This window comes from Petaurus breviceps, unplaced genomic scaffold (genome assembly GCF_028583685.1).
Source record: "Petaurus breviceps papuanus isolate PSGF00001 unplaced genomic scaffold, PetGlider_PUasm1.0 190, whole genome shotgun sequence".
Taxonomy (NCBI): Eukaryota; Metazoa; Chordata; class Mammalia; order Diprotodontia; family Petauridae; genus Petaurus; species Petaurus breviceps.
This window is the reverse complement of record NW_027185810.1, coordinates 10,199,670-10,211,498: the sequence shown is the minus strand read 5'-3', so window position 1 is coordinate 10,211,498 and position 11,829 is coordinate 10,199,670. Positions and strand designations below refer to the sequence as shown.

General features: G+C 37.0%; 1 protein-coding gene across 2 annotated transcripts in view; it reads right to left on the bottom strand.

The window, feature by feature from the left end:
• Positions 1-3,602: 3,602 nt before the first annotated feature.
• CDKAL1 (CDK5 regulatory subunit associated protein 1 like 1) overlaps positions 3,603-11,829 on the bottom strand; it is a 704,048-nt gene continuing 695,821 nt past the window's right edge. For both annotated transcript variants that reach the window (XM_069092496.1, XM_069092497.1), the window contains exons 14-15: positions 10,589-10,672; positions 3,603-3,848 (exon numbers count right to left, since the gene is read on the bottom strand). In XM_069092496.1, coding sequence (XP_068948597.1) covers positions 3,618-3,848; positions 10,589-10,672 — 315 coding nt within the window. In that variant the 3' untranslated portion in view covers positions 3,603-3,617. The remainder of the gene's footprint in view (positions 3,849-10,588; positions 10,673-11,829) is intronic.

The following is an 11,829-nucleotide window of genomic DNA, read 5'->3' as shown; positions in this document are numbered from 1 at the left end:
TTTTCTCACTCTCCATCTCTCCCCATCCCATATCAACTGATAATTCAGTTTCTAGTATAAGATTAACCCTTAGATAAAAGAAATAAATCCTGTCTGGTAGATGTCTAATTCAGAACTCTGTGTATTTTATCAAAAACAGAATTGAAAATACAAAAATACTCTTTGATTCCAAGTATCTTTGATGATTTCCATCCGATATTTCTTCTTACTAAATGCTTTTGTTCAAGATCAAGATAGTTTTATTATGATTTGAGAAAGAATGACAGTTTGCTATATTGTGGTATCTATTATGGAACAGCAACACACACACGAGAGAGAGAGAGAGAGAGAGAGAGAGAGAGAGAGAGAGACCTATTTAGTCTTACTTCACATGGATGAGATAACCAAAGTCTTTTCACAGTGAAGGGATTCTCAGATTAGTAACAGGATGAGCAAACAAAAGCAAAATACTTCCGGTACTTCAGTTGAATGTAAGCAACATTTTAAAAGTATCAATACATTTTACTTCCTTCAGTATCTAATGTCCTTTACAACAGGCAGGTGGAGAGGGCCTTTATTTTACTACCTTGAAAAGTAAAGGAACTGGTCTTGATTCCTGGGGTACTTCCAGCTATAAAGTTCAATAATTCTGTGCATCTACATAATAGATATGCAAAGTTATGAATCTGGAAGCAATGGGATCATAGAAAGGGACTTTGCAGAAAATGAACTGTCTTGGGAAGGTAGGCTTCCTGGAACTTTTAATTTTCTGGGAGATAAAAGGGAAGTAAGTGTATTGAAGCATGTTTATTAATTTATAAAGAAATTAACTTGATCTTACAATACTATAGACTGATAATAGACTATGCCTCAGCTTTTGTAGAACATTGTTCTTTAAAGTCCTGATAAAATTAGAGACAGGATTTAGATTTTCATTATTTCTAAAAATAATCAGCATGATTTTTGTCATTCTTCCCTGTTCTCTCCTTCCCCTCTCTTTTCCTCTATGGAATGAAAAATATGTAAAAATAAGATGATATTGACATGTGCCTCTGTACTTTGTCTCCTTTGCAGTCTAATTTCCTAGGCAGTGAGCATATACTTATATCTATATTACAAACCCCACCACCATTTTTTCCTATTCATATTCATAGAGTTGTTTTTACAAATACACAGGGTCTTGTATGTAATCAGCACTTAATAAAGGTTTGCTGAAATGAATTTACTTGATACTGACACTCATTAAGTGTTCACAGTCAACATTTCTAAATTTAGAATCTTAGAAATGGAAGAACCCAAGTTTCTTAACTCATAATCTAGTTTTTCTTTCATTATACCATGATACTTGTAATAATTATTTCAGACATCCAAAACAGCCAATGTATAAAAAGTCTCTGTATAAAAAATGTCTCTGAGGCCATTTTGATGAGGACAAAGTCTGGTCAAATAACTAAAGAAGACATTTTCATACTATGTTGTTGCCTGCACTGATATGAATTTCTCCATCAAGAATCTTTTATCACAACAGGAATAAATTTCTTCAGTATGATATTTTTGATCTGAAATATTTGGCAATAGGAAGCCCACTTACAAAACATCCTATAAGAGGAACATGGATCACAAAGAAAAGTGACAATTTTTTCTGTAAAATCTGTGCCAAGGATATTATAGAAAGGATTACCATTAGGTAAGTTAGGTTGATAAAACACAGGTTCCTTTTAACTAGGATTCTCTTGTTTTGTGAAAGTGGCTGGGGTTAAAAATGGAAGCCATTAACTTAAACCATTAACTAAAGCCATTATACTTAACAGAAACTATTTTGTGGACTCCTATGCTCTCCACTAACTTACGCTATAATGAAGGACAACACAGAGTAGTGGAAAGAACAACAGATTTTAAGTCAGGAGATCTCAGTTTGAGTGCCAACTATGTCATTCAATGGTTTAAGCTGTCTCTGGTCTCAGTTTCCCAGTTACAGTAGGTGGCTTTTCGACTACTGGACAGGATCAAGGAATATCTATGAACCTGATATTCCCTTAAATGACTATAACTTCCTTTCTTTTTTTCCCATTTCTCCCTGTGCCTCACCTCTCCTTAACCTATTCTCTTTCACTGATACCTCTAATGGCTCCATCCATCCCTGCTTTCCCAGGGCATTGCTCTTACTCTAGCTTAATTTCTTTCCTTTCCTTGAAATTATTAGTTCAACTTTACGCTGTCCTCTGCTCTGGAGTGTGTCAACCCTTTGTCCTATCACTCATCCTCATTTCAATTGAGGGTATTACCATATTTTAGATCACCATCCATGTTCATATACTCAGTTATTCTCTACTCCCTCTCTCAATTTTCATATTTCATCAGTTGCTAAGTCTTGTTGGTTTTATGTCCATAACCTTTCTTGGATAAGTACCCTTTTCTCAACTCAAATAGTAACTCTTTAGTTCAGTCCCTAATTATCTTCTGCTTGGACTATAGCAATATCCTCATAATCCAAAGTGAAATCTGTCCCCTTTACAATCTATTTGTTACATAGTTGCCAAAATAACATTTCCAAAAAACTAGCTACACTTAGGGTCTTTTAGACTCTAGCCAATTTGCACTTTTGACTCTTCTCACCAGTAAATTCCAGTAACATACACTACATGTTATGATACTACCTAGTTTCAGTATCAGTCAAAGAGATTACTATAAACGCCAGTTTTACTACATCCATGTTCTGTCAAAGAATGAGTAATGTCATTCTTTCCCCACCAGATTCCAACATACAGAAAGAGTCCCATTAAAACCACCAAGACAGTAACAAGAAATGATAATCCTAATAATAGTACACTGTCACTGCCTAATACAAGCTATATTTCCCTCATTTTATGTTAATATACATTTGCAATTTATTTTAAGAGAGAAAAAGACAACACACAGATAGAAACAATTTTGGAATTACATGGCTGGATAAGCCATCAGCTATCTTTCTTCCATATGTTAAACCACAGCTACACACTTTTTTGGAGTGCCTAACAATTGTGCTGGAGAGAGGACCTCAAATGATGCTTAGCAATGTGATACACATTTTCATTTCACACTCCATCAGCTTTTACAACTGAGGCTCAATGAAATGTAAGAGGGAGCCTGGCAAACAGCCATATTTACCAAGGTATAAAATAGGGGTCATGTTACTTGTTTTTTTCATAGAAATAAAAAATGTTTAATTTTCACTCCACATGACTTAGGCAGATATCAGGCAAAGACCCTACTTAAAAGTACTGTAAACACACACACGGTTTACTATCTGTTCAAAGGTGTATCTGTATGCTGCCACAAATAGTTTTGCAAGGGATGAAAAAACATCTGTCCCTCTACCACATCCTTCTCTTTCCCCCACCTCCAAGACCTACTGACTTAGAAACATATTGGATTAAACATTCTTTGGTGTTAAATCTTTCACCTGAAAATAATGGCTTTTGCCCTCTATGCACAGGCTGGCATCAGAAACACTTATTTCCTTTCCAGTTAGAGAAGCAAAGCTACAGGCATCAGCAGAAGCATCTCTCTAATACAGATTTCAATCTGTCAGAAAGGATTAAAGCCTCATGCATACATAAAGAGGGAACTATAAATGATAACAGAAATATAGCCTGAAATCACCTTGCTTGAACAGCTACAGTTTTTACTATTCTAGTAAAGAAGAAAAATATATATTTACTCACCTCTGTTAAACCAGAAACTTCTCCCTTTGCCAATGGTTTACTGATGGATGGGGTGTACACCTTGGCATTGGATACTGGTTGCCCCTTCATAAAGTGTTTTCCTGATTCATAAATGTCCACTTCAACCATTTTTCCCATGAACATGGGATTCTTTGGCACAAGCACCTGTAAAGAAATTATACCAAATATAATAAAGGTCATACATACTTTTTAATTATATGTTGAGGTTTACAAAGATAAAGTTTCAATGGAAAATGGGTTTTTAAATTGTTTTACAGAAACAAATCTTAAAATTCCATGAATCTGAACAATGAACATTTCAACTACTTTCCTGTCTCACCATCTTCCTGAAGGGTCATAGGAAATGTTATGGTACTAAAAGTAGATGAGGACAAAGATAGGAGTTTTCACTCATGGGCTAGCCCTGTGACAGTTCTATGTTACTCGGTGTTGAGAAAAGGTATACAAACTATACACAAATTGCAAAGAACTTCTGATAAGAAACAAGATGATTATATTCTTGATCATCTTATTCACCCATAAATGTTCCATTTCCACGTCTGTGAATTTAAAATTCCTTTATTTGGTAATCTTTTATCCTTCCAAAGTCCCTAGTGTTTCACAAACCCTAACTAAGTTCTTTATCCTAACTATGACCTCCATTCCCTCCCCTCTTCAGTTCTTTCCCAGGTCATTACCTCCACACAAGATTACATTCTTCTTTCTCCCCCATCTCCACTCGTTGGTAAACCAAATCAACTCTATACTATCTACTATCTTCACATCCCTTACTCCATTGTTCTATCAAATATCACACTTTCCCAAAATGGCTATCATCTCCCTCTTTGTTCCTATTTATATGCTGCTGAACAGAGCTGGAGGAAATCTAGAAACTGCTGATTGGGGGAACTACAAATTTATGTAATCTGACTTCAATTGGGCCCTCACTGTGAAAAGAAAATTATTCTATTATTCCCAAATCAATTCACTACCCTACTCTCCACAGTGGCTGTACTAAGCATTCTCATTTCTCCTCCCACCATAGCACCCTTTCACTTAACGACTTTGCCTCCTACTTTGGCAAGAGCATTCAGGTCGTTTGCCAAGAATGCCTTCTTCTCCTCACTTTATCATTTCACATCACTCAGACATCTTCCTCTACTACCTCTTCCTTCATTTTGATCTTGGAAGAAGAGGTGACCTAGGGGCGGCGAGGTGGCGCAGTGAATAGAGCACCGGCCCTGGAGTCAGGAGGATCGGAGTTCAAATCTGACCTCAGACACTTAACACAAAAACTAGCCATGTGACCTTGGGCAAGTCACTTAACCCCAATTGCCCTCCAAAAAGAAAAAAAAAGGCGAGGTGGCTTTATTTAATTGCCAAGACCAAACTCACTATATATACCTGTGATCTCATCTCCTCCTATCTCCTTCAGCATACTGTTACTACTATCTTCCCCACTCTTCATATTATCTATCTACTAAATCTTTCTCTATTGCCTACAAACATGCCTCTGTGTTCCCCAGACTCAACCCCCTCCCACAGATCCTACAATCCCCACAAGCTACAGTCACATATCATGAGCTATATAAAGCCTATAAATGTGAGGTGCACAAATTTAGAGACATGTCCACTCCAAGTGTTCATATGGACTATCTGTGACCAGCCTGTTACAGAGCCTTCTAAGTGCACTGGTCTTATGAGCCACAGTTGGATACACTGTACTGTAACTTCAACATAGTGATATAATTTTCATCTTCTTTGAGAACAAAGGATAACAACCAATCCCATATCTCTTCTTTTCTCAGTTAAACTCCTTGAAAAAGTAATTTTTTTTTTTTGCTAAGGCCTACACTTCCTCTCCATTGACTCTTCTAAACTTCTTGTAATATGACTTTTGACATCACTAAACTAAAACTCTTCAAAAGTTACCAATGATCTATTAATTGCCAAAGTTAACGGCTTTTTTGCCCCTTCTTTTTCTCAATCCTTATCCTTTATGACCTCTCTGCAGTATTCAACACTTGATCACCGTCTCTTTCCTGAATACTCTCTCCACACTTGGTTTTTATGACATTGCTAGTTCTCCTTCTATCTCTCTGACACTCCTCAGTCTCCTTTGCTGGTTCTCCCTTCATGTTATGCCCACCAGCTGTGGATGTCCCACAAGGGCTCTGTCCTGAGCTCTCTTCTTTTTCCTATACTAACTCTTTTGGTAATCTCATCTGCTCCAATGAGTTTGGTTATTATCCTTATATATTATTCCCTATATGATTACAAGATCTAAAATCAAGCCCTACCATCTCTCCTGGTCCCAGTGTCACATCATCAATGGCCTAATGGATGCCTTGTAGGCAGCAACCCATTAGAGTGTAAGCTCTGCGATGGCAGGGACTGTCTGTTACCCCTTTTTGTATCCCCAGTGCTTAGCACAGTGTCTGGCACATTGCAGGTGCTTAACAAATGTTTATTGAACTGAAAATCAATATGACTTAAGATAGAACTCATCTTTCTCTTACCAACTTTCCTGTTACTGTTAAAGCCATGACCATCTTCCCACTCATCTAGCCTTGTATTCTTGCTACTGTCCTCAATTCCTCATTCTTGCTCACCCCAGATATTCAATCTTGTTATTTCTACCTTTGCCACCCCTCTTGTATACATTCCTCTTCTTTCCACTCACACAATTATCAATATTGTTCATATCCTCATCTCTTATGGGGACTACTGCTATTACCTTTAAATTAGCCTTCCTGCCTCAAGTCCCTCCCACTCCACCCTCCATTCAGCTGACAGAGATTTTTCTAAGGCACAGATCTGCCAATGTCACACTCTCTCACCCCACCTCTTGCTGGCTGAATAAATTCTTGTGCATTCTTCTATCCTCTCTTACCTTTCATGGTCAAATATAAAGTCTGCTGACATTTAAAGATCTTCATATCTTTGCTGTTTCTTATCTTTCCAGTCTATACTCTTCTCCAGACACTCTATGATTCAGTTATAGAACAACATACAGCTATTTGTTATTTCTCATATAACATTCTGTTTTCTGTCTCTGAGTTTTTGTACTGGGTGTCCCATATATGTGGAATACTCTTCCTTCCTCATCTTTTCTTCCGAGTTCCCCTGGTTTCCCTCATGACTTAGTTCAGATCCAAACTTATGCAGGAGGCCTTTCTTGATCCCTAGCTGCTAGTACCTTCCCCAATGAGATTCCTTTCCATCTACTCTGTATATAGACCTTGTATGTACCCACTTTATTTATGTATGCCCCACCCATAATAGATATGAGCTCCTTTGGAATAAGGACTGTTTTTACCATTCTTTGTATTCCTAGAACTTAATAGAGTGCCTAGCACATTGTAGTAGTAGTTGCAGTAATTATTATTGTTACTGGCATTTATACAACTAAGATTTGCAAAATGCTTTACAGTATTATCTCATTTTATCCTTTTAACATTAGGTGCTATTATTAATTCCAATTTTCTAGTTGAGGAAACTGAGGTCTTCCTGATTCCAGGCCCAGCATACTACCCACTGTGCCATCTTGCTGTCTCCATACAAAAAGACTTTACAAATACTTGTTTATTGACTGTTGATTGACAGATACAAGGAATACTATGTAGAGGAAGAATGATGGATTTGGAGTCAGGAGGGGACTGCATTCAAAGTCTCGTCCTTAAGAGCTGTTACTTAACCATACATAAGTAACTTAAGTTTTCAATGAAATCAGCTGAGGCAATTCTAATGAAAAGTCATTTTTACTAGATATCCTATCAGTTGTCAGCATGATAGTTTTAGGTGATGTTTGAAATACAGTATTGCATGTATTTACTTATTTTTTTCATTCAGAGACTGGAGATGGAGGCAGAGCAGGTAAAAGAAAACTCCAAAATCCCAGTCTGAGGCAGATTGCCATCTGGTTCTTTCCTTTTCTCACAAAATCACTTTGATTGTCACTTCTAAAGTCCTACTCTTTAAAAACCAGCTTCTCTGAAATGAGACTTCTTTTGACTAACTCACAGGAATCTGTCAGAATGATTCTTTTCACTAAAGTTGGTGATACCTAGTTTACCTCAGACATTTCCTTCTCTGTCTTTGTGGTTTGCCTATTTTATTGTACTGCTTTTCTAGAACAGAAATTATATGGAAGTTATTTCAAGCAAATATGTAATATCAATATTAGGTGAGTATGCAGCATAAATCTACTAACTCATATGCTGTGAAACATTACACTCTAATGACAGATTCACCTTTGTATCTCAGCTTATTTTACAAACAATAATCTTGATGCTATTGTTGATATGCTCAGACATGGGGGAAAAAAAGAGAGAGAAGCTGGATTAATCAGATCTGCACCAAATCTCTTGGAGGAAGACAACTAGAACTTAGATTTTCTCATATTATTCTGAGAAATAGTGAGGATAATGACTTAGGAAAAAATGACCTCTAGTCCTACACTGTAAGTTGTTATGTAAAGTTACGTATCAGAAAAATTAATTAAAATGGTTTCTAATATCTGTAAATTAAATCTCCGATGCAATGGAAGGAGCTTTTTATTAATCATATAACTCTGGGAAATCGCTTACCCTTTCTGGGCCTCAGTTTCCTTATATGAAAACTGAGGGAAAGAAGAAGGGGAGGTTGGAACAGCTAAATTATTTATTTCTGAAACTGGGGGTGAGGTTTCTTCTTGCTTTGAACCCTTTAGAGTTTATATAGTTAAAAAATCTTGATAGCAAACTTGAAGTTTAATAATCTTCCAAAGCAAAATATCTGTTGCCAAACCCCTGATCTTACACTTTGAACTGAATGAATAGCAAAAAGCTTCCTCTTTCCCCTATTATTTAATAAATGGAAAAAGTCCTTCTTCTTTAAATGGAAGGAAACAGTTAATGAGGCATGCCATTGCCTTTAAAATGAAAAAAGTTCCCTGCTGAGACAAAAGCCCAAGTGGGAAAGGAGAAGGGGAGGAAGGAAGGAGCAGTAGTAATGTAGTCAGACAGTCTTTTCCCTGTGGCTGAGCATCATTCTGGCCTATAAAAGAATGCTCTTCTCTGGGATACAAGTAAAAGATACAAGGATGGTGATGTAGCTTCAAGTTAAAACATGGAATGGTGAGAATCCTCATTCCATCTGCAAGATACCCTTCCTTCTGAGTGTGCCACAGCAATGACTTCTGGGCATTTATTGTCCAGCTTGAAACTGAGTATTAAGCACTCAGGTTATATAGAGTTGAGAACAAGAAGCAAATTCCATCTCTTCTTTTCATGGTCTCATTTTGTGCTGTCTAAAAGGAGGCACCTAGTTGACCACCAGTACTGACTGGCAGCAGCCTAGTCTACCACGCCAATCACAGAACTTTTAGTGGCTAACACAAAGAAAAACTCATAGAAAAAAAAATAAGACCTTTTCTCCTGAGAAAAATTACAGCAGTGGCAGCAATAGTAGTAGTAGTTATAGTAGTAGCAGTAGAGGTAGTAACAGGCAGTAGTAGTTACAGTAGCAGCAGTACTAGTGTAGTAGCAGTGGTAATAGTAATTGTAGTAGTAGCAGTGGTAGTTGTAGTTGTAATAGCAGTAGTAGTAGAAATAGCAGTAGTAGCAGTATAGTAGCAGTGGTAGTAGTAGAAGTAGTAGTGGTGGTAGGAGTAGTAGTAGTGGTACAAGTAGTAGTATTAGTAGATGAAGAAGGAGTAGCTGTTATTATTAGCTACTCCTAGGGATTCAGGAATAGCATGTAGAAAAGCAGCACAAAAGATTTTATATTTTTATATATACATATGTATATGTATATATATATGATTTCATAAAAGGCAATTAGATAAACATCATGTATACATAATTTTCACTGAAATAAGCCTTTTCTGCTTCTGTCCATACTTTCCCCAATCTCTACATCCATATCTAAGCTACACATTGACATTTACATTCAATTCCTCTATCTCATCATAAAACTCTTCATTTTTCTGTGTGTCTTATTTTAATTTTTCCTAAAACATAAAAAAGAACAATTCTCTGATTCTACCATCAGAGTGGACCATTCTCTGTAGCAAGAGCAGAACAGGGGTATGGATGACTACGGAATCTATGCTGCCTCCTGCCTCCAGCCTATTGTTACTGTTAATATTAGTAAAATCTAGTCTAGGCTTTCTCATCTTGTTTCTTTGGACTGATGTAAGGAGGAGATCTCTTCTTCTCTGTCTTCTGCCATCACAGTGAAGGTAGATGCTAGGAAGAGTGGGAGGCAGCAAGACGCAGCAGAAAAGGTGCTGGGTGTGGAAGCAGAGGACCCAGTTTCAAATTCGATCTTGGTCATCTCTTTACTGCATAACTTTGGGGAAGTTACTTAATCTCCCTGGGCCTCAGTTTCCTCATCTTTAAAATGACAGGGTTGGACTCCCTGACCTTTGAGGTCCCTTCCAGCCCTAAATCTATAATCTTATGATAAAACTGGTAGCTAAGAAGGAAATGGTAAGGAATCTCTGCTAACCAGGCTCCCTTTCATTCCTGTGTCTCTCATAAAGACCCTCCTTATCTTCAGAATGTCTTTTAATAAGTTTTCTCTGGTAGGTTGTATGAATTTTGACAGTGCCCCCAGTTCTACCTTCCATTCTACATTTACAATTGAGTAGTCTCAAACTCCCAAAGTCAGAGAATGACCCTGTTTTAGGTTAATGTGAATTAAAGTACACTCACTATGTAAACTCTGCTGCAAACATTTTGGGAGTAGAATAAACTCCATAAAGATTCCTATGGCTCAGCCCAGCTGGCTGGAGCCAGTCTTGATGCTACAGGTTCTTTTTTCTTCATTGATTTTATGTAAATGGTTTCATTTTCATTACTTATTATTCTTGTTAGGGGAAAGCTCAGATTTATAGCAAATTTTACAACAGGGCTTATTACCTGCTCATAGAACTGATTGTGCGCAACATAAAACTTGGAATCAAAAGATTCTTCAGTTACCAGCACTTGCTGTCTTTCACCAATCTGTTGGAAGAAGAAAAAAAGTGAGAAGGGAAGAAGGGAAGGAAACAAGCATTAAGTGCCTACTATATGCCAGGCACTGGGCTAAGTGCTTTCCAAGCACTGTCTCGTTTGATCCTCACAACAACCCTGAAAGGTAGGTGATAGTCTCATTCTCATTTTACGGAGGAGGAAACTGAGGCCAACAGAGATGAAGTGATTTGCTTGGGGTCACATAGCTGGTAAGTGTCTGAGGCTGCATCTGAATTCAGGTCTTCTTGACTCCAGGTCCAGCATTCTACCCACTGAACCACATAGCTGCTTTGGGAAAGATGATGTTAGCTTTCACAAACCCCAAACATAAATTATTAATAATTTTTTGACTAATTCAATCCAATTCAACAAACATTTATCAAACTCCTACTATGCGCCTAACAGTACACTCTCTGCCCGAATTTAAGGCAGGCTGAGATAGCCACTAATTTCAACAGCTGAAACAAGGATAGCCTTATACCAATTCAAATGTCCTGTGAGAAGTCTAACATGATAACAAAAAATCAGCATAACTAGAAATCAGTTATGTGATAAAATGACATTTTATCACATAACTGATCAGAAAATCTGATCTTAGTTCCTCCCTTACCATAGATAATGAAGGCTTATAATTACAAAAAAAAAAAAACAATCCATCCAAACATCATTTTGTTTCTTGTAACCAAGTTGCAAAATCAGCCAGAACAAGATGCTTTCAATTCAAATTTGTAGAAATATTTTGGCAATAGGAAAGAATAATAATAAACATTTATTTGAGTGATGAGGGGCTGAGGAAAATGTCTCCAACTAGTAGCAGATTAAATACTGGCATTTAAACATTTTATGTATCATGTATATTTTCAAGCATTGTTCACTTGCTTGTATCATAAGTTATTTTCATTTTCCAATGTTTACCTTTGCACCAATCATCTATTTTTTTGTCATATAATTTTGTGGCAAGCAAATAATTTCTAGTGAAGCTAACACTTTAAAAGTTTAAAGATGTCAGAAATACAAGACTAGGATCATTGCTGGACCAAAGAAACAATGGAATGAAGTGAGAAAAGCACAACTGAAACCTATCCCTTTCATAGCTATAATGTGAATTCAGATAAAAGGCTGACTCAAGAAATCTCTCCATACTGAAA